This window comes from Saimiri boliviensis, chromosome 7, assembly GCF_048565385.1.
Source record: "Saimiri boliviensis isolate mSaiBol1 chromosome 7, mSaiBol1.pri, whole genome shotgun sequence".
NCBI lineage: Eukaryota > Metazoa > Chordata > Mammalia > Primates > Cebidae > Saimiri > Saimiri boliviensis.
The window spans coordinates 105,820,450-105,845,314 of record NC_133455.1 but is presented as its reverse complement, the minus strand read 5'-3'; the positions used below and the strand labels follow the sequence as shown (position 1 = coordinate 105,845,314).

General features: G+C 36.4%; 1 protein-coding gene across 5 annotated transcripts in view; it reads right to left on the bottom strand.

The window, feature by feature from the left end:
• Positions 1 to 24,865, bottom strand: part of TMEM117 (transmembrane protein 117) — a 515,768-nt gene that overhangs the window by 147,000 nt on the left and 343,903 nt on the right. For all 5 annotated transcript variants that reach the window (XM_074403160.1, XM_039461745.2, XM_039461746.2 and 2 more), the window contains one exon: positions 24,124 to 24,221. In XM_074403160.1, the coding sequence (XP_074259261.1) occupies positions 24,124 to 24,221 (98 nt within the window). The remainder of the gene's footprint in view (positions 1 to 24,123; positions 24,222 to 24,865) is intronic.

The following is a 24,865-nucleotide window of genomic DNA, read 5'->3' as shown; positions in this document are numbered from 1 at the left end:
AAAACTGGACAAATGCTGAAAAAGGTATAATTCATCACACCCTCCCAACACTAAACCAGGAAGAAGTTGAATAGACCAATAACAAGGTCTGATGTTGAGGCAGCAATTAATAGCCTACCAACCAAAAAAAGTCCAGGACCAGATGGGTTCACAGCAGAATTCTACCAGACATACAAAGAGGAGCTGGTACCATTCCTTCTGAAACTATTTCAAACAATACAAAAAGAGGGAATCCTCCCTAACTCATTTTATGAGACCAATGTCATCCTGATACCAAACCTGGCAGAGATGCAACTAAAAAAGAAAATTTACACAATAACAGACAAACAGAGAACCAGATCATGAGCAAATTCTCATTCACAATTGCTACAAAGAGAATAAAATAACTAGGTATACAACTAACTAGGGACATGAAGGACCTCTTCAAGAACTACAAACCACTGCTCCAGGAAATAAGAGAACACAAACAGATGGAAAAACATTCCATGCTCATGGTTAGGAAGAATCAATATTGCGAAAATGGCCATATTGCCCAAAGTAATTTTTTTTTTTTGCAGTTGATTTGATCTTTTTTTTTTCCCAAAGTAATTTATAAGATTCAATGCTATCCCCATCAAGCTAGCATTGACTTTCTTCACAGAATTGGAAAAAACTACCTTAAACTTCATATGGAACCAAAAAAGAGCCCTTATAGCCAAGACAATCCTAAGAAAAAACAAAAAACAAAACCAAAAAAAAAAACTGGAGGCATCATGCTCCCTGACTTCAAATTATACTACAAGGCTACAGTAATCAAAACAGCAGGGTGGTGGGTGTCGAACAATGAGAACACATGGCCACAGGGAGGGGGACATCACACACTGGGGCTTGTTGAGGGGTGGGAGAGATAGGGGAGGAATAGCAGGGGGTGGGAGAAATGGGGAGGGCTAACATTAGGAGAAATACCCAATGTAGATGATGGGTGATGGATGCAGCAGACCAGCATGGTAATGTGTATACCTATGTAACAATCCTGCATGATCTGCATATGTACCCTAGAACTTAAAGTATAATAATAAAAATTAAGATAAACATAGACTATGAATACATATAACAACTAAAGAAAATGAATGATTAATAAAGAAAACTTTCTCATAGAAAAAGCTCTTGTCTCAAATACTTTCATTGAGTTATATCAAATATTCAAGATATAAATAACTATTTTTATACAAACCCTTCCTGAGAACAAAAGGAGTATACAATCCCCAACTGATTTTGTGATGCCAGCATAATCTGAATAGAGACACGAGGCTAGTACAAGAAAAGAAAAATAGAGGCCAATATCATATACAAACCTAGATGCAAAAACTCTAAAGAAATATTGGCAATTGAGTCTAGCAGTATATGGAAAGTAAGATGCAACATTACAAAATTCTTTTTATGCCAGATTATTTTAATATTAGGAAATTAACATACAAGCATGTTAATAAATGCACTATTAACAATGACAAGAACTTGAAAGCATACTACATGCTCTTCAAAATGAGAATGAACAAATAACTTGTGTATATTCACCTAACAGAATTTTATTCAGCAGTCAAAATAAATGAATTATAGACATAGGCACTAATGTGATACAATTTAGCATTATAATATCATGCGGAAAGGAAAATGCCGCTGTGACGCCTTATCATAAAGATAAAAATGAAAGACACAATAAAATATTTTTTCAGGAAAATAAAATATTTCACTACGAATTTTGCTTTGGTAGGCAGGGAATGAGATGAAAGCAGGCCTTGAAGGTAAATGTCCATTATTGTCAGTGATGTAGCTATTGTTTTGCATGATAGTACTATACACATTCAACAATTATTGGAAATAGTTAACCAAATAATTAAATAATTAAATAACCAAATAATTAAATGTGACCAAGAATGAACTAGAGAAGAAAGTTTCCTGAATCAAGGATTAATTCTACTTGAATTAAAAAAAAAAAAAAGAAGAAGAAAAAGAAAACAAACAAAAAATCAGATGTGATTTATATATTAACATTTGAAACATATGATCATATGATTTTTCCACAGATGCAGAAAATCATTGTATGAAATTCAATATCCATACATAATAAAATTCTAAGCAAACTAGAAATGGAGAGAACATTACTATTAAGCCGATAAATGTAAATGATGAACTCTCTGCAAACATCATACTTACTAAAGACTTTATTGAAATAAGTAACAGCTCAACTCTCCTCATTTCAAGTGTTGTGTTGCTGGTTTTAACCATTACAATAAGGCAAGAAAGAGACAGAAAAGATGTAGGAACTGAAAACCGTAAAAACAAAGCTGTCATTCACAAGAGATATAATGAAAAAGATAAAAATAAACAGCATATAAATCATTAAAATTAGTAAGATGAACCTTGCTGGCTACAAAGTCAATATATAAAATTTAAGTTTATTCTTATGTACAAAAGTTAAAAAGTAAAACTATTAAAAATACTATAATTCACAATAATATTTAAAAATACCAAATGATAGTAATATTTCTTTTTTTCTTTTCTTTCTTTGTTTCTTTTTCTTTTTTTTAAGACAGAGTTTTGCTTTTCTTGCCCAGGCTGCAGGGCAGTGGCGCAATCTCAGCTCACTGCAACCTCCACCTCCAGGGTCACATGATTCTCCTGCCTCAGCCTCCCAAGTAGATGGGATTACAAGCACATGCCACCATACCCAGCAAATTTTTGTACTTTTAGTAGAGACAAGGTTTCACCATGTTGGTCAAGCTGGTCTTGAATTCCTGACCTCAGGTGATACACCCACCTCAGCCTCTCAAAGTGCTGGCATTACAGGTGTGAGCAGCCACACCAGGCAAAAAATATCAAGTGCTAGTAAGATTTCAAACACATCTATTGAGAACGTGATATAGTTTACTGAGAAACATTAAAGAAGACATAAATAAAGGAATATGTATCAATATTCAAAGATTAGAAAGTTCAAAACTGTTAAAATGTGAATTCTTCACAAATTGATCTATAGTCTCAATAAAATTGTGGTCAAAATCCCAATTTTATTGTGGAAATTGACAGGCTGATTCTTACAGTTAAATGGAAAAATTCTTAAAGTTAAAATTAAAAAGCCAAAGAATTATGAAGATACTCTTGAAGAAATAGAACAAAGTGGAAGGAACTACTTCAACATATATCATAATAAACGCACAGTAATTAAGAGAATGTGATATTGGTACTGAGTAATGAGACCAATTAAAAATAGACCCACAAATAAATGTACATTATATGGCAAAGGTAGCACTGCCGACCAGTGTGGGAGGAAGCTTTTCCATAAATGGTTGCAGGACAATTGTTTATCCATATGAGAAAAAATAAATTTTACTTCTGCTACAACCACTTAACACCAGTTGGACTGTAGACTTAGAAAGCAAAGCAGTAAACTTGGAAAATAATACAAAGAGTATCTTTATAACTTTAGAACTTTTTGTTCTTAATAAAACACTAAAAGGTACTAAACTTAAAAAGTTGACTACATTATAATTAATAAATCACGATCAAAAAGATAAAAATAAAGCACAGCAAATGTTTATTTACATAACACTTCCTAGGCTCCAGGCACTCTTTTTACTGCTTTGTATATGTTAATCAACAACTATGTGAGGTAGGACTACTATTATTCTCATTATTATAGTAGAGGCATGGAGAAGTTTAATGACTTAGCAAAGTTCAAATTGTTATTTGAGATAGAGCCATTATTTGAATTAGACAGTTTTGCATCAAAGTTCATGCTTTTACCCATAAGAAGGGTAAAAAGACCAGGCACAGAATGAGCAACACATACAACTGACAAGGAATTTGCATGCAGAAACTATTTTAAAACTCTTCTATTATGAAAATACATATAAACCAATGAAAACATGGGCAAGAAACTTGAACAGGCACTTCAGAAACAAAGATTTTTAATGGTCAATACAATAATCAGGGGAATACAAATTGAAGCCATAATGAAATGTCACTGAACAACCACCAGATTGGCTAAAACGTGAGTCTATAAACATTAGGTGAGGCAAAAAGGTAAAACAAAGATAACTTTCATACACTAATTGTGGGGGTGCAAACTGATATTTCAGAAAGCTGGAGAGATTATCTATTGAAGGTAAAAATATGCATACCACATAACTCTCCTTTACTCCTGCGTATACATATTCTAGACTTATGGGGATACACATCATCCAAGAGACATGTATGCAAGAATGATCCTGAAGACATTATTTTTAATAGCTAAAAATGGGAAACAGTTCAAATGCCCATCAAGAGCAGAATGGATTTTTACACAGCTATGTTCATACAATGTAATACAGTGCAATAATGAAAGAGAGTGACAACCTGAACAAGGGAAATGTCAGGGAGGATAGCAGATAGCTGCTTCCACAATAAGGAAAAGGAAGAAAGGAAGAATTTTCAGGACCTGATTGGATGTAGAAGTGGTGAATAGAAAACAAAGTTAAGTGAAGGACATTACCATTTCAGAGAAAGAGAGAGAGAGAGGTGGAGGAGAAGAAGAGAAAGTAGAATTGAGAGGAAAACAGAGTTCCCTTTTGGGAATTAGGTTTTTGGAGTCTCTGGGACATTTAAGATGAGATATCCACTGGACAACACACGTTTCTCATCCATTTGGTACATATGTTTAAACCAATCAAATTTGATCACCATTCAAAAGCAGGAAATAGAAAATATAGGTGGGTCAGCCCCTCTACTGACTGACTACATAATATCCAGCAAGTCACAAACCCCTCTCAGCCTGTTTCCTTATGTACACAACTGGGAAAACAGTATTATTTCACAGAGTTCATGCTCTGATTAAACGAGACAGTAAAAAACTACCACACTCAGGTCATAACAGGGGCTTGACTCAGGAATCTGAATCTGAAATGAAGATAATAGATTGCTTTTACATAATGTGTGGGAAAGCACACCATTAGCACATACATCAGAAATGTGACTGCAGAGCTCAAAAAAGTGAATAGAAGAGGATTTTTAAAATGCAAAGTTAGTTTGGTTTATGTTATTTTTATAAGCAAATGTTTCCATTGATTTATATGTTTATGAGGTTCTATATTAAAAATATTGGAAGAGAAATATTTTCCCCCAAAGCCCATGTATATAATATATAATAAATTTTCTTCCAATGTAGTTAAAGCTAATACTTGTTAAATGTTACTGCTTAATTATGGCTCACAAATGATATCTTAAACAGGGGAATTGGTGGAAATTCAAACATATCTATTGTCTCCACCAGGTTTACAAAGCAAGGAGGCAAATGAGAGGGAAAGTCTTTCATGGATTAAAGGAAGTCCAAAGATAGTTTCTAGAAAAGTGAGAAATGGGGCAAAGAGAATCTAGAAGTGAATTGTTCCAAAATCCCTGTGCAATGCACATGAGCTGTGCTGTGTGTCTTCTCTAGCATGGGACATTTACCTGGACCCCATGAGCACATGTTCCTCTCTGGCAGCTCCATACTAGGAACTGTGATCACAAGTCAACCAACAAGAGGTCACAGTGCTGTGACTCCAAGGTAAAATGGTCTCAACTGAGGTAGGACATTTCATTAATATCTCTAATGTGATGTTTAATAGGCATTTCAACCTAACATGTAATATTTCATTGCTTGGACCAGAAACCTTGAAGCTCAAATGTTTCTTCCTGTTTCTTTCCCTGATAATAAGCTAATTTGGCAACATAACTTGGGTGCCGAGCAGGCACCTATCCAAAGAGAAATCTTGATTCTCTTCTCCCAATCTGCTCCTCCACCAGTCTTTCCATCTCTAAACATCATTATTACTAGATGCTCAAGGCCACAGATAAGTCATCTTTGGAGATAGTCTCTTTCTGTTTCTCCTCATGTCTATTTTCCCTGTAAGACATGTTCTGAATCTACATACATCTCTCCATCTGTATCACTACCATTTTTGTTCAAGCCAACATCCATGTTTTTCCCAAATCACTGTACTGCCTTCCTATCAACCATTCCCCATACAGCAACTAGAGCAATCGTTTTATAAAGTTTCATAAAATTTCCCAATGGCTTTCTGCTACACTCTGTGTGTGGGCCACAGGCTCCCCACCACATCTTGCCCATTACTTCTTGGACTGACCATGCCTCAAACGACCCTCTACCTTTTTCACTTCCTACAGGACATGCTGGCCTTTTTTTCTATTCTTGGAAGATGCCAAGCATATAGCATATCCACACCCCAGAGCTTTTGCATTAACTATATACCGTACACAGGATGCTTTGTCCCAGACCTTCATATGGCCTCGTTCCTTCCGGTCATTCAGTTCTCTGATTAGGTATCCATGGGAATTTTCCTGGCTCATAATTTGAAGTGGTCTCTTTGGATCCCCACATTGCTTTATCTTCTTTATGACATATGCCACTATAGGATTGACTGACTGATTGATTAAAGATCTTTTATTTATTTAGATCTGTTTAACTCCACCAGAATATAAACTGCAGGTTCTGACAAAAGGTACTTCATCTGGTTTTTCTCATATATATTTGATATCTAAAATAGTCACTGACACCTAACAGGTAAAAGCTATTTGTCAAATTAATAATTAAGCCCCTCATACACAAAATGTCAGCAAATTCTGTCAGTTTTCTTTCCAAAACATTTCTAGAATCTATCTACTTTTTTTCATCTCCTCTGTTTCCTTTGTAGTTCAAGTCACCATGATCTCTCTCAGGGGTGACTGCAATGTCCTCCTTCCTAATTGGTCTCTTGCTTCCCTCAGCAGCCAGAGCAATCTTTAATAATGCAAATGAAATCATATTGTGCTTCTATTTAAAACTGTCCGTGACTTCCTATCACTCTTAAAACAAAATTTCGACACCTGAGATGATATAAGCTTTGACTGTTGCCAACTCTCCCCTATCACTCTCTCCCTCTCAAACCTACCCTACCCTTAACCTCTGAGTTTTGTGTCTCTCCCTAAGCCTTCTTGTCAATTAAACTTTCTGGATCTCAGGTTCTTCAGCTATAAAAATAGTAGTTCTGGAAAGGCACAAGATGCTCCACAAACATTTACTAGACACATGCTATGTGGCAGACTCTCTCTTGGGTCTTGGGAACAGAAATCTGAACAGGCTTAGTCACTGCCCTTGAGGAAATCAACATATGAAATAAACAACTACAGTGCCCTGAAAGCTGTAACACAGGGACTTGCAATCAAATGATGCCGAGTCTATTGGCAGAGCCTGGGAGGTTTCACAGAAGCAGAGACAATGCTCAGAAAGGTCCTTTCTACATTGTAAAGCACTATGGAAATGCGATGTATGTAAAATAGGATTATTGTTCAAATAATAGAAATATGAGATTTGTTTTCAGTAAAGTTTGTTCTGTCTTACCACACAATTAGGCAGAAAACTGTCTAGCCCACCCCAAAACCCATTTTGTTCCAACTTGCAAATAAAATCAAATAATCTATTTTCTTGCTTTTGTAAATGTAATAGAGTACATATGATTGAATCTTTTTTTGCAACAGGGTCTCTCTGTCACCCGGGCTGGAGTGCAGTGGCATGATTTCAGCTCACTGAAACCTCAACCTCCCAAGCTCAAGTGATCCCCTCACCTCAGCATCCTAAGTAGTTGGGACTATAAGTACACGCCACCATTCCTGGCTAATTTTTGTAATTTCTGTAGAGATGGGGTTTCGCCATATTCCCCAGGCTAGTCTCGAACTCCTGAGCTCAAGCAATCTGCCTGCCTTGGTCTCCCAAATTGCTGGGTGAATCTTTTCTTTTATGACAGCAAATAATAAAGTTCCTAGGATCAGGTTTTTGCAAATCAAGTTTCTGCTATGATCCTGTAATGCAAATATTGAATCTGTGGGAACTGGGACATAACAAGTCCAATCTTGAGCCATATTTTGAGCCAAAGGCATGCAGGCCCTAGAAATTGCCTTTGTAAAAATACATGATATTAAGTTGTATTTGTATTTCTTGACTCCCGATTTAAAAAAAAAAATTAGTTGCTTTGGGGATTGGAATTAATTGGGCAAATTTTTATTGTATTTATATCACACATTTATATGAGCTTGCTAGGGCTGCTATAACAAAGTACCACAGATTAGATTCCTAAACAACAGACATTTATTTTCTCTTCATTCAAGAGGCTAGAAGCCTCAAATCAAGATGTTGGCAGAGTTGACTTCTTCTGAGGCCTCTCTCCCTGGCTTGTAGATGGCTGTCTTCACCCTGAGGCTTCACATAATCTACACTCTGTATGTGTCTGTATCCTAATTTTCTCTTCTTGTGAGGACACCAGTTGTATCAGACTAGGGCCCACTCCAGTGCTTCATTTTACCTTATTATTTCTTAAAAGTCCCAATCTTTAAATATAGTTACATTCTGAGGTATTGGCATTAGGAATTCAACATATGAATTTGGGGAATGTACATTTAGCTAATAACAACATGTGTACTATACACATACAAACACACACACACACACACACACACACACACATACATATACACATACCCATACATATGTGTGTGTGTGTGTGTGTGTGTGTGTGTGTGTGTGTGTATTTTTAATTGGGTATAAGTGAGGAAAACTCTCTGTACTTCAGGATAGATGAGAATCTATGATATTGAATCCAGAGATCTGATGGTTATTATACCTTATTTAGAAAGAATGATTAATTCTATCACCATGCTATTTCAAGGGTACTTCTAGTGACCTTTATCTCTGCCTCAGTAATCCCATTTTTATCCAGAGACGATTTCTCAGTCAATAACCACTTACATGGAAAAGATGGCCATGGGACCCGAACAGATTGTGAAACAGGTGCAAGAAGAAAAACTTCTAAATAAATAGTGGTAGTAATTCTGTCTGGTTCTCTAAGAAATCATTGTGGTTCCCCCAAAGGGGGAAAATGCTTTCCTCAGGAACTGTATTATTTTTTTTCTGTTTATCTTATTAAACAGAGTGCCACGTAAATGTAGAGTCTATAAGCTGCATGACATGTGTATGGGTGTTTAAAACTGTTTTTGTGATGTTAGTCAGATGAATTGAGTTTCTTCCTCACGTAACAGTAGTATCTATCTCACAGGGCTGTTACTAGTTAAGTGTGATGATATATTTAAGGAACGAGCCATAGTACAGCGTCTCAGAGATGTTAGTACCCTTCTTCCTTCTCCAAACCCAGTCCAGTAACTTTAATGTATCGTGGACACAAATTTGTTAAACAATACTTCTATAGTGCAGAAAATCATGGGCAGCTTAACTGGAATATGCTACAGCTAGGATGGATTTGTAAGAAGCAATGATGCTAAGTGTCCTATCTCAGAGACATGCAGCTGGCACTACTATATTTCACATTAAAAAAATATACTGTGGTAAAGTCACTGATAAAGATGTTGTTTATATACTAAAATTTCTTAATAGAAAAAAATGACAAGTATCTTCATATAATGTAGGTGTGAAATTAGAATTCAGATTATATGATTCTATATAAAATCATCTTATGCTAAAAGGAAAAAAAAATCCGTTCATTTATTCATAGAGAAAAAAATACTAAATTGCCTTTGATAGTTTCAACCTTGGCAATGTGCTGTTCTTTTAATTCCAGAAACTCTATCGCTGCACTATTTTTGCAATGCAACTGGGGTAATTCAAATGAATGCCAAGTACATTTTAACGTAGTTTCATGGCAGTTTTTTGGCTTGTCATTTCCTCTCTGTGATACTCAAATTTCATTTCATTAAGCACTGTGTTACTTCATGGTATATTAGAAGAGAATCCCAGCCAACTGTATTTTAGAAGTGTGAGGGGAAACCTAAAAGTTGTGTGTTCTTTCTCAACTGAATAAAGTATACTAGGTATTTTTCTTGGACATATAGTCTTTGTTCCTTTCTTTACACCAAACTGCTATTCTAACATGAAGAAACATAAAAATACTGTACTAAGAAAGTCCAGCATTCAGTGATTCTCATCAAGATGGCAAGTATGAATAAATCATGCATATCCAGGGGCACTGAGCTCAGCATTCTCCTTCCTTATGGAAGGGGGAAAGGGCAGACAGACACTGCATAGAAGCCTGGAGTTACCCCAAGTTTTCAGGACACAGCTTTGGGGAGGTTGGGAGGAGAGCTGAGGAAGACTGAAATGAATGGGCTTGGGGAGAGCAAAACTGTGGTGACTTTAAAAATTTACCAGTTTACTATACAATGACAGCTGCACTCACTGATTTATCACAGTAAATCTCATTGCCTCTGGGGTAGTTACTAAAAGGATATTTAAAAACAAGACCTGCTTTATAGACAAAGTGATTGGGGGACCACACTTACATGGCAGTAGAGTTTCAGGCAAAAATGAAGCCCCCAGTGACTTTCACATCCTGTTTCATATGCTTTCTAATACTTGACAGTTTCCCAAAGGCAATTTCCTTTCATATTAACACTATTAAAAAAAAAAGGAAGTAGAAAAAGAAAGCAAAGAAACACAAACAAAAAAAAATCATTACTCATCCCTGGTTCCTCTTGTGCTGGACTTGGCACAGATGGAGGATGTAGAGAATTATCAATGAATCTGTAGATTTCACACAGATGGGACAAAATTGGTCTGATTTAAAGTATTTGTATATTTTGCATTCTTGGGCAGATTAACAAATAAAATCTCTAAAGCCTAATATTGATACAAAGATGTATAGATAAAAGATGGTTTTGCATGGAATAATACTAAAACTTGCCATGAACCAAGGCTTACAACCAATCCAATATATGTATGTGTGTGTGCATATACGAGCCTGTGCGTGTTGTGTGGGTGTAAGAGAATCAAGGAAGAAACAGGTAAATATGGAATGAGAATGAAGTTGAAGGTCTTTTATTTACATTAGAAGGGAAGCTATGAGGACTATGGCATAATGGGGAAAATTTTTACTAAAAAATGGAGAGTATAGTCAAAGCCCACACAGAGTTAATAAAATATGGAAGAGCAGTAGATAGACAGCAAGGATGATGGATCACATCCCAGAAATTCTTTGTCTTCTGGAAGGGCCAAGCCAATTGGCAGAATGAGGCAAACAATCATACTTTTCAGAAGCTTCTCTTGGCAGCTTTGCTATTTTTGCTTATCATCGACCTGAATTTCTGTTTTTGCATTGGTTTGCTCTAGGACCTCACAAGTCAGTCTGTATAAGCTCTAGTTGGCTGAGTTAGTTAATTAAGGTGAAACTCCAATGTGAATAGCAGGAAAACAGGACCCTAAAACTTTGAAAAACTCAATACTTTATTTAAAAAAAAAAAAAAAAAAAAAAAAAAAAAAAAAAAAAACAAAGATGGTGTGCTTTGGTAAAACATATGACCAGCCTATTCTTAGGGGCAATGGAAGTGCCAGCTTGGAGAAATGCAGAATATTCTTAACAGCCTTTGTTTTGAAACCATGTGTACAAAATAAGTAAATTTCAACTTTGGGGTAAGAAAGAGACTCCACCAAACATTCATATAAACTGAGGGATCTAGTTCCAAATGATGGTCCAGGTGGAAGCCACCATGAAGGAAGAAGGTCTGGCATAGGGGTTGAGGGGACCCTAACACAATAGAAAGGCTCAAGTCATTTACAGAAGCACTGGGATGATCATGCTGAACAAGAAGAACTTCATGTACAGAAATTCATATGGAATGGCCCAAGAACTGAGGACTAAAAAAAGGTTAGAAAACAATCTTTCCCTTCTATGTGTCCATGTGTTCACACACTCCTGCCCATGAAAATGGAGGAAATCTTCCCTTCTACCTAGAGGCAGCAAAAAAGGAACAGAAGAATGAGAAGCCTAGACAGCAAGGATCTTATTCCCCTACACTACCAGCATCTACTTTAAGGAGGGAGTGGTGATATGTAGAAATGACAAGATTCACATGAAGGTACCCAAGGTGCATCAGGGCTTCTCTGACTGTAGCCCAAGGGATATGGCAGGTCTTTCCTATAAAATAATGATATCACAGTCTAGGGCATTTGTAAATGGATATGGGTAGGCACAGGAGACTGAGAAAGTTCCAGATGCCCTCCTTTTCTCTCTGCCAATGCCATAAAGTTCTGCAGATGAGCTAGAAGTTCCTGCATTCACTAAGGACGCAAAGGTAAGGAGAAGACTGCAGAGGCCTGGACTCAAGACCTACCCTCTAGGTCCCAACAGTCCAAGACTAAGTCCCCGGACTTTGGGGACCTAAAGGGAGGGGGAGGTGAATGGAATTCATGACCAGAGACACAAGGCTAGGAATTAAAAGATCAAACAGGAAGTTGCACTTCAACCATCACTGTCCATGCATAAAGCTAAAGAAACAGTTGAGATCATCAAGGATACACATACTTCCATTCCTCCATCATCATAAAGTAACATAAAGAAGTCAAGAAGATGGAATGAAAGAGGGAGATCTGAAAAACTAAACATTTATCTAAAATAGACAGACTTAACCAAATAAGACTGAGTTCTCTGAAAGATACCATTTAAACTAAAAGTCTCACAGTTATCATTAATTAGTAATTTAAATTTTGTGATGAACCCCTATATCCCACATTATATAGCAACTAGATGGATGCTCATGAGAAAGACATGATCAGCTATAGATCAAAAATATATTGTAGCTTCTTGCACATTTGATAGATCACTGTAGTAAATAATATCAGTAAAGAAATTAGTCCATAGTTAGAAGCTTATGCTAAGGCAAATACCCTAGCTATGTTAAGAGAATGGGTGCTCCAGCTTTGAAGTTTATGCATAAGTAGGCAAGAATAAAATCTTCTGCTATAAACAACAAACATTATTAATAATTTGGGAGAAGGCCCCTTAGATGGCCTTCTCTTTTCTCTTTCTAACTAGGATGTAGTATTTTTTAAATTGGGCCCAAATAGATACAAAATATTTATAATGGTACAAAGCACTTTTATTGTACAGATGTACAGGGTCTTAATCTACATTCTATCAACATGACTTATCACTGACAGTTTTAAGCTTCATCACAAGGTCAAGGTAATTTGTCAGATTTCTCTGCTGTAAAGCTACTTCCCCCCACTTTTACTTTCCATAGTCTGTTCTTCGGAAGCAAGTCACAAATTTCAGCTCATACTCAAGAGGTGGGGAGTTAAGCTCCACCATCTTGAGGAAATGAATATCTACATAAATTACTTAAAATTCTTTTATACAAGAGATTTGTCTCTTTTTTCCAATTTGCTTATTTATTTAACCATTTTTATCTAAGTATGAACTCATGAGTATTTGATAATTTGGATTATAATCTAATACTATGTAATTCATTTTGTTGACCAAATTTCTCTAGCTTTGGCCACTGAGAACTCTTTTGGGTTGACTCTTGCATCCCTTTGAAATGCTCCCGTCATTCTGGTTTTTGAACACTTCCTTACTTTATGGCATGACGTGATGTTCCAGGATCATCTTCGATATTCTCTGCCCCAGATTTACAATCAGTCATTTATCCAAGGAGCCCGGGTTCCTTTCATTGGAGAATGATATTAGAAATCAAGATGTGGGCAGTGGGTGTGCTCATCACCACTGAGGTGTCATTCTATCTAAGCTCTCTTGGCAGATAGAGTGAGATATATACAAACATAGCTATAATTATCCTTGTAACTATCCATCTTTCTATGCATTAAGCTAAACATGAATTCATACTGACGTCTGACTCTAATCCAGTACCACATTGTTCATTATAGCCTGTCCCCAACCCCTTGCTTATCTGTAACTTCACTCTTTGACAGTGAGAAATCTGGATTCTGTCATCTGCCATTCATTTACTCATTGATCCATTCCAGCAAACATGTAAAGCAAGCTCAGAATTGTTAACTGATAAACCCGTGAGAAACAGCTCTACCAAGTAGAATACAGTTGCGCATGTCTAGTTTCCTTCATCTTAATTCTTTTTTTTCCTTTTCTTTTCTTTTTTTTTTTTATTGCATTTTAGGTTTGGGGGTACATGCGATGAACATGCAAGATTGTTGCATAGGTACACACATGGCAGTGTGGTTTGCTGCCTTCCGTCCCCTCACCTGTATCTGTCATTTCTCCCCATGATATCTCTTCCCACCTCCCCACCCCCCGCCCCTCCCCCATTTCCCCCCAACGGACCCCAGTGTGTAGTGCTCCCCTCTCTGTGTCCATGTGTTCTCATTGTTCAACACCCGCCTATGAGTGAGAATATACGGTGTTTGATTTTCTGCTCTTGTGTCAGTTTGCTGAGAATGATGGTTTCCAGTTTCATCCATGTCCCTACAAAGGACGTGAACTCATCGTTTTTTAGGGCTGCGTAATATTCCATGGTGTATATGTGCCACATTTTCCCTATCCAGTCTATCATCGTTGGGCATTTGGGTTGGTTCCAGGTCTTTGCTATTGTAAACTGTTTACAATAGCATCTTAATTCTTAAAATTCCCAGTCAATACATTGTTTTCTAAAGGTAACTAAATTAGTATGTTTTTCTTCACTTCCCATGTCATTAAATATCTTTACAAAGATAGTTGAAACATAGTGGCTAGTGTTCTATGGAATGGAATGAGCATGCTAAAACTAATTTAACACTTCCTTAGGATGTTACTTTGAGTTGTTTTAATCATTATTCTGAAAACTTCATGTTTGTCCAAACACATAGATAACCTTAGACAAGGAAATAGTCTACCCAGAATTATATTATTTTAGAAGGAAAAGAACTTTAGATAACAACTTTTCTCACAAGCAATGCTGGAATGTTATCTCCCTAGCAGATGCTTTTGGCAGGAATGCTGAACTCATTATTTTCCAATGAGTAGAGTTATTATTTGAGTAGCGATGATGTTTAGTATCTTATTACTTCTAGTATCCACTAATAAAATGCTGGGATTTTGTTGTGCTTAATATAGTGAACATTTAGGACATCAACTATAATCTTGAATTTTGACCTTGCAAATGAGTTTTAAAGAAATTAAGGCCTTGAAAATCCTGAAGTTAAACAAATTAAAAAAAAATAGCAATTGGCTTTTCATATGTAAACTTAAGTGAAGTTTCTGGTAATACATCATATTTTATTGACAAATTAAACTATATGCTGTACACCTTTTTCTTGCTTAATCCCCACAATTGAGATAAAATAATATACAATTATATCAAGTTAAACTACACAGAATATTCTGAGTGTTACTACCGACTTACAATAGTTGTTATCTCAATATATCTAATCATCAGCAAATTTTTTTGTTTCAATTTTCTTGACTCTTTTATACAAACAGCAACAACAACAAAGAATATAGGGAGGTAATGTGAAATGGTCAAAAGCCTATTAGACCAGGAATCAGTAGCCCTGGGTCTTTAACGCCACAGGAACTTTAATTTCGTGATCTTAGACAAGTCACTTATTTTTGTTTCAATTTCTTTGTCAATAATACAAGGGTGATAGAATATAAGAAGATAAACTCCAAGGGTTTCCTGGATATTTTATCTTTCTTTACATAATCCAAATCCATTTGCAAGGAGAAAGATAGGGTTATAGTAAATACATTTGTTGAAAATATGACTACTCATTTTAAAATATGTTAAATATCTTAAAATCTTAGAATAACTGAAGCCATTCAGTACATCCCAGGTTCACTGGCCATGCAACTTAAACAGCAGGTTTTTATCTTTAAAATACAGCTAATAATGATAATAACCATGCAGATTGTTAGTGTAGATTAAATGAAACAATGATTCTGAAAAGCCCAGTGCCAGGAACACAGGAAGCACTCCATTAATGACAGTTACTCTAGAATAGAATTATAAGAATATTTCAGTAGAGAGGTAATGACTGATAGGTAATAAGCCTCATATGTCTGATAGGTTAAATGTCTTTCTATATTTGGGTGCAACCAATTCGGACTTGTTTGTTTCTCTTTTCTCGCCTAACTGCTCTGACTAAGACTTTAAGTACTATGTTGAAAATAAGTGGGGAGAGTGGGCATCCTTGCTATGTTCAGAGGAAAAGCTTTCAGTTTTTACCATTGAGTATGATGTTAGCTGTGGTCTTTTCATGTATGACCTTTATCATGTTGACTTACATTCCTTCTATACCAAGTTTGTAGAGTTTTTATCATGAAAATATGTTGAATTTTGCCAGATGCTTTTTCTGTACCTATGGGGATAACTGTGGTTTTTATTCTTCATGCTGTTACTGTAATGTGGCATGATTACATTAATTGATTTGCATATGTTGAATCACCCTTGTATCCCAGAGATGAATCCCAGTTGGTCATGGTGCATGATCTTTTTAATGTGCTCTTAAATTTGGTTTACTGGGTTTTTTTGTTTGTTTTTTGTTTTGAGATGGAGTCCTATTCTGTCACCTAGGCTGGAGTAAAGCGGCACAATTTCAGCTCACTGCAACCTCCGCATCCCAGGTTCAAGCAATTCTCCTACCTCAGGCTCCCGAGTAGCTGGAATTACAGGTGTGCACCCATGCCCGCCAATTTTTGTATATTTAGTAGAGTTGGAGTTTCACCATGTTGGTCAGGCTGGTCTCGAACTCCTGAACTCAAGTGATCCACTCGCTTCAGCCTCTGAAAATGCTGGGATTATGGGCGTGAGCCACTGTGCTCAGCCTGGTTTGCTAGTACTTTTAAGCAATTGTTGCATCTTTGTTTATCAGGGTTTATGTTTCTTGTTCACTATTGCATTCTCAGTAGAAGGCCTAACACAATTGAAAGAGATAAATATGAACAAATATATAAATAAGGTAAGCATATATTTTTCTCTGACTTAATAGCAAAGCTTTGTCCAGCTTACACATAGAAACACTGGTTCCTCTTTGGTTTCTGGAATATGAGTCACTCATATGTCAAGCCATTATAATCAGGTTTTATTTAACCTTTGTGAGAAGGAACTGAGAGATTGACTCATCTGACCTGTGACACCTGCCTACAGATTCTACTGCTAGTTTATCAGAAAACTTCCCGGGTATGAAAACAAACATCAAAGCATGTCAACCTTCAATACAGTTAATGTATTTATCCTTTATTCTAGAAAGAAGGCACTCACAAAAGGAGCTCTGGACAGCAGGGGAAATGAAGAAGAAAAAAGATATTATGAAAACAAGAGCTGGCACTACGTAACCAGCATGGCTGAGGGGAATTCAGGCTGGATCTGGGCGATGGCAGCAGTCTAATCCCAGGAAGAGACTGCTCACCAATGGGGACTGTCACAGGTCTCAACTTCTCTCAGATAGACCCTCCCCTGCACGCTCCATCTCCCTTAGTTTTGAACCATGGCTCATAAAACAAATAATTCACTGTCACTTAATAATGATAAATGAGTTTCTGTGTGGAGGACGTGAAACTATTAGTTACTAATACTGTTACCAACACTCTTGTGCCTGGCGTTTTCCCTGATTCTTAGGTCTTTCTTATTAACTTACTGTATTATTATTATCATCATCATTATTATTTTGTTACTCTCTGTACCCTATTTAATGTATATTAAGATAATAATCATTTGTTGATTTATTCTTGTGTGATCAGAGAAACAACTAAGTTCCTTTTGTTAGACATTAATAACTGTGATATTCAAAGCAGGAAAATTAACAGCTGCTACATTTATTTCCCAGTTAAGAATTAAGATAATTATGGTTAAGCGATATCCCATCCAAACCATTTCACTGGTAGAGAAAGTACTTTAAAAAGTATATCACATTGCTCATCCAAAAGAGAAAACATAAAATAATCTTTCTATATACCAGAGTGGAACAGAGTACACAGCTGCTATACACAGATACGCACAGCAACACACTATGAACATTTTGCTTTCCGGTTTCTCCTGGAGCTTCCAAGCCATCACAGACCACAGTTTTTACCAACTGCTTTGCCACTATAATACTCAAACACTATAATACTTGCCACTGTAATATTCCAGTCTCCAGCATCAATTTTCGTGCCGTTTGTTGCCCAGCCCTTAATACACAAATTTCAGCTTTCTCTTATGGCAGTACCCCATTTCTAGGGATGATTTTCTGCAAACATCAGAATGGGTTATTTTATGCTGCAGTATCAAACAGTCCTTAAATCTCAGTGGATTGTTTCTCACTCAAACAACAAGTCTGCAGTGTTACCAAGAAGGCTTATTTTATCCTGGTCATTCAGGGAATCTAAATGACAAGGGCTCCAGCTAGACACAAGCTTCCACAATCGTTATGAGAAAAGCCCTCCTTTGAGTTCATCTCATCGAATATTAAATGTTTCCACCTAGATATGGCACATGCCACTTTTATTCACATTTGCCTTGGTCAAAGCAAGTTATGTAATCAGAGCGGGCAGGAAGGTGAAATCCTCTTATATGTCTGGAAGGTGAAGAACCGGAGTAACTGTGGAGCCCTAATGACCACTAGATGTCCCAGTCCCTTCTTCCATCAGTTCCTCTACTAATCATAGAAGTCTGTTTTGCCTTATTTTTTTTTAAAGCTAAGCCTTTGGGAAATATCATCCTAAAATGCTTCCCTTCAAAAGCAGACAAATTGTGTCTCTAGAGAGTACACAAATCAGGGGGATAGAAGCTGACATGTATATCATATTACTTGTTCTTTAGGTAGCTATTCTTCTACTTCAGACACAAGACAGTGAAAATGGTTGTTGGTAGCGTCTCTGAAAAATAGAATAGCATAAGGTATTCACATAGCATTTAGATTCTTAGATCTTTACTCTTTTTAATTATCCAAAGGGCTAGGGAAAGGGCTTTGGAAGAGATCTATAAATATTCCACCCTTTCCCATTTCAAACATAGCCAATATTTAGTCTCCCCTACAATATGAATGCCCAGGTGCTACAGCAGCCTCATCTTTGCACAATTGCAGAAAGAAATAGGGAACCATTTTCTTCGACATAGAGATACTTATCACTGAAAATTAAGGAAGAACTCAGCTGCACAGCTGCAAACAATACAGTTTCTGACAGGTGTTTGTGAGTTAAAGCAGCTACAAGTAGGTAAGAGGTACATTTCTTGGAACAAAATTATATATTGTACTGCTCAAACTGCCACGTGTAGTCACACTGCAAGTTAAGAAAGATTTTCTTTGCAATTTTTTTCTCCACCATACATTTTTTTCACACTAATCTCTTTTTCCTTAACAAACAAAATCAAAAGAAAACACTCCTTTTTGAGTGGGCAACACAGAGTATGTAAATACTGTCTTTTATTTAATCTAAAACCTTGCCAATGGGTTCTGTATTTTATCTCTAGGGCTAAAAAACAAAACAAAACAAAACACCAAATGCCCTTTTTACTTGCTAAATCCCTTTTATGTGAAACGTATGAACAAAAAGGAAGATTTCTTCACTTCCCACATCATTTCTATATTCAACTTTTCCCATCAGATTTTCCTTTTTTAAAACCATGAATATTGTTGTCAAGATAATCTGAATTTATAGAAATGGGTAAAACGGAAAAAAATTTAAAGTGGCATTTAAATTGTTCTTCAGTTACTTTATGTAATGATTTAAAATACTACTTTTGAAGTGTAAGTGAAAACAGTCTTTCTAATATATTGCCTAATTATTAATAATTTTACAGAAACAAAGTGAATTTTAGTTTGCTCTCTATTTAATAAAATTATCTATTTGCCAGTGAGTAATTAAATTATCATTTTGACAACATTTAAACTATTCTGTAGAATACCCAATGAGCTATGTTATCACATATTCTAAAAATAAACCGATTTGAGGCTGGGCACTGTGGCTCATGCCTGTAATCCCAGCACTTTGGGAGGCTGAGATGGGCAGATCACCCTTGGTCAGGAGTTCAAGACCTGCATTGTCAACATGGCAAAACCCCATCTCTACTAAAAGTACAAAAAAAAAAAAGATAGCCAGGCATGGTGACACAGGCCTGTAATCCCAGCAACTGGGGACGATGAGGCAGAAGAGTCTCTAGAACCCAGGAGGCAGAGGCTGCAGTAAGCCGAGATTGCACCACTGCACTCCTGCCTGGGTGACAGAGTGAGACTCTTATCTCCCATATATATATATATGTAAGAGACTGGTGATATACGGACCTAAGCAATAATGTTCAAAGAAAAAAACATAGTAAGCTGCTTCAGGAAAAATCTAGCATGGATTTCTCTCAGAAACAGCAATCGATTAAGAACAGCTAATGACAATAATCACAGGGGCCTGTAGATTATTCTATGCATGGCTTACCCTTGCAAATAGTATACATGGGACCTTGATAACTAGTAGAGAATAGTCATCAATCACCTGCCTTTGAGGATACATGTATTAGTCCATTGTCATGCTGCTGTGAAGAAATACCTGAGACTGGGTAATTTATAAAGAAAAGAGTTTTAATTGACCCACAGTTGCACATGGCTGGGAAGGTCTCAGAAAACATACAATTACAGCCAAAAGGGAAGCAAACGCATCCTTCTTTACATGGCAGCAGGAGAAAGAAGTGCCAAATAAAGAGGGGAAAGCCCCTTATAAAACCTTCAGATCTCGTGAGAGCTCACTCCCGATCAGGAGAACAGCAAAAGGACAACCGTCTCCATGATTAAATTACCTCGCATTGGGTATCTCCCAGGACAACTGGGGGATATGGGAACTACAATTCAAGATGAGATTTGGGTGGGGATATAGAGCAAGACCATATCAGTACACTAATAAGAAACATGTGTAAATATAATAAATAGATATTGCTTTAAGAGAGACCATCTATAAAGACTTTTAATATCAGTTTATCTCCTTTCAAATTCTGATTTTTAAAACCCCTGTAGAGAATTTTGTAGGGAAGAGGGCTCCCAAGAATTGTATGTTCCTCTTTAGCACCCTACCTAAAAAAGAATTAACATTAATCATTTGGAAACTGGCACACTGATGTATATCCTTTGTTCTCCTAGAGGCAGTCCTAGTGTAATAATTAAAAACTAGGACTCAGGAGTCAGAGACCTACCTATAACAATAGCACCTATGTTACAGGATTGTCATGATTAAATAAATAAATATATAGGATGTAAAGTCTTTGGCCTAGCGCCTCAAGCAAAACATACTATCAATAAATATTTCCTATAATCATTAAATTATATATTATTCAGAAAAGCTATATGGGAAGTTTACAAACAGGAAAAAAGATGGTGGTTAAATAGTACCATAAAAATAGTCCACACATGACTCATGAAGATAAGGTGTGAATACACATCTAAAAAATCATATTCATTTTCATAACAATATTGAAAAAAATCCACTTTTGTTTACCTGCTAAGAATTGAGTTCAAAATGTCGTATATCTCCAGCAACTCTTAATGAATAGTGCTAAAGCACAAAAGATAACATAGAGTGTATATTTTCCTCAAGTACTTAGTTTCTATGATTTTTGCAGCCTATGCATTAAAAAAAAAAAATCAACCGCCAGAATTAAATCCAAGAATAAACAGATTTTTTTCCCTCTTTTGTTTCAAAAGGCAGGTGTGTACAGGATAACATATACCAACACCAGCTACAATCAATTACAGTATTCCCCCACTGCTTGGCATGTGTTCCAAGACTTTCGGTGGATGCTTGAAGTCCTGGATAGTGTCAAACCCTATATATCCTACGCACAAACTTATTTTTCCTTCTTTACAATTGCAGGTATAGAAGATCCGTTCTTACCATATTTCTCAGCATACGATATTTAAATCTCACTGTATGATTTTTTTCTTTCCTTATTAAGTAGAGAACTTTCACCTTTCCACTTAAAGGAAACCATATGGCTTCTCTTCTGCTTATCCCCAAATTGCCAGCGTCACTACTTTTGTGCTTGGGGGCCATCTCTAACTAAAATAAGGATCACTTGAACACAGCACTGCAATACCTTGACAATAGATCTGGTAAGTGAGATAGCGACTAAATAACTAAAGAGCAAGTAGCATAGACAGCATGGATAGATGCTAGAGAAAGAGATGATTGATGTCCCAGCAGGATATGAGTCTTCATCACACTACTCAGAACAGCACACAATTCAAACTTTGTTATGGTTTATTTCTGGAATATTCCATTTAATATTTTCAGACTGCAGTCAACCAAGGCTAACTGAAACCATGGAAAACAAAACCATAGATAAGGGGGAAATACTGTAGAACATTTTTAAGTGTTAGTTTATATAACTTTTCATGGGATTATATAATTATTCCATTGTATATTATACCATGTGGAATCACTGTGCTTGGGGAGTGTACCACAGCTATGTGAAAGTACCCTTCTTGCTGCCTCTCCATTCCTTTTTGTTTGAACTTGTTCACCTACACATAAGTAATGGTGACTCCACAAAGTTCCATAAGACATGGATTGTTTCCTAATTGCAAAGATTGGGCTGGGGCGCTAAAGGAAATTACATAAAGAAGAAATGCCAATGTAGCAGATGTGATTTGTAAAGAGGTTCCTTTTCTGTATCACTTCTCAGAGCAAAATCATATCCTGTAAAATATACTAGGCAATTTAGTATTTATAGGAGACAGTTTTATATATCAGATTTTATTAGTGAAAATTACAGCTTCTTTTTGCTGAGTCAAATACCCACCTCTGGTCAAATCATAAGTGTATTGCTATATTAGCAAAACTTCTCTTTTATAAATGTGAATATACAACAATATATAAAAAGAAAGTAATTCATAAAATAGGATAATTTTTTAAAACTGTACTTCAAGTGCTGGGGTATATGTGCAGATCTTGTAGGATTGTTGCATAGGTACACACATGCCATGACGGTCTGCTGTCTCCATCCCCCTGTCACCTCCATCAGGCATTTCTCCCCATGTTATCCCTCCCCAACCTCCCCACCCCCTAAAGTCCCTCCCCTAGCCCCCAACCACCAACAGACCCCACTGTGTGACATTCTTCTCCCTGTGCCCATGTGTTCTCATTGTTCAACACCCACCTATGAGTGAGAACATGTGGTGTTTGCTTTTTGTTCTAGTGTCAGTTTGCTGAGAATGATGGTTTCCAGATTCATCCATGTCCCTATAAAGGACATGAACTCATCCTTTTCTATGGCTGCATAGTATTCCATGGTGTATATGTGCCACATTTTCTTTGTCTACCAGAGGTACAAAGAGGAGCTGCTACCATTCCTTTTGAAACTATTCCAAACAATACTAAAAGAGGGAATCCTCCCTAACTCATTTTATGAGACCCACATCATCCTGATACCAAAATCTGGCAAAGACAAAACTAAAAAGAAAACTTCAGGCCAACATCCATGATGAACATAGATGCAAAAATCTTCAATAAAATACTGCCAAACTGAATGTAACAGCACATGAAGAAGCTTATCCATCACAATCAAGTAGGCTTCCTCCTGGGGATGCAAGGCTGGTTCCACACACGCAAATCTATAAACGTAATCCATCACATTCTGTTGAATCAAAGACAAAAACCACATGATCATCTCAATAGATGCAGAGAAGACTTTCGAAAAAATTCAACAGCCCTTTATGCTAACAATCCTCAATAAGCTAGGTATCGATGGAACGTATCTCAAAATAAAAGCTATTTACAACAAACCGACAGCCAATATCATACTGAATGGGCAAACTCTGGAAGCCTTCCCTTTGAAAACTGGCACTAGACAAGGATGCCCTCTCTCACCACTCCTATTCAATATAGTATTGGAAATTCTGGCCAGAGCAATCAGGCAAGAAAAAGAAATAAAGGTATTCAATTAGGAAAAGCGGAAGCCAAATTGTCTCTATTTGCATTTGACATTACTGTATATTTAGAAGACCCCATTGTCTCAGTCCAAAATCTCCTTTAGCGGATAAGCAACCTCAGCCAAGTCTCAGGATACAAAATCAATGTGCAGAAATCACAGGCATTCCTATACACCAGTAACAGACAGAGCGCCAAATCATGAGCAAACTCCCATTCACAAGTGCTACAAAGAGAATGAAATACCCAGGGATACAACTAACAAAGGATGTGAAGGCCCTCCTCAAAGAGAACTACACACCACTGCTCAAAGATATTGGTTTTAATGGGGCATAGTAATCACCAAAAATTTCCCTTTAGATAGAATTCAATATCACTAAGGAAAATTACACCCAACTCAAATCCTTTAGTGAATGAGGCCATGCAGAAATAAATAAGTGAAACAATTTCCTACCAGAATAAAGTGATCCTAACATTTCCCTTCTTCCAGAAAGCTCTTGCTGATTTTCCCCAGTCAGGATAAGGTTTGTCCTGAAGCATCATATCAGTGACCTGAAGCAATGAAAAGAACTTATTTAGCATGTTCAGAAATCTTAAAATCAGATTTAGCTATAAGCCTACAATTGACATTCTATTGAGAATAAAATAAGTGTACATTGTAACATTATAACATATGCAGAAATAAAAGTTAGGATATACTTCACTCAATTAAAAACTTTAATAGTTTATTTGACTGTACATACTGAATAAACACATTTAAAGTCATTCAACATGTTAGATATCAAGATTTTTTAAAAATTAAGATTACCTTATATAAGAAGGTATCTTTCAATATTAAAATCACCACAGAAACAAAGCATATGTAACAAAATACTATATTCTTTTAAAGTTTGTCTAAATCAGAAACTCCAAATTGAAGTATTTCCTGATGTCCAGATTTTTAGTGACATTATTAATCAAAATATTATCTTCTCTTTTTCTCTTCCTTACTTCTTCAAGTATATGTGTGGTAAACTACTTGTACCCAGTTTTACGGCATATTTATTCTAATTAGCTAGCATTCTCTCACCCGCAATTCTATGCCTTCATCTAAAAATGTTCTTCCTCTTTTTCCCACCTGCACAGATTCTGCCCATCTTCTAAGGCCTAAGTCATATTACTATTGTGATGTCCTTACTGTTCTCCCCAACTTATAG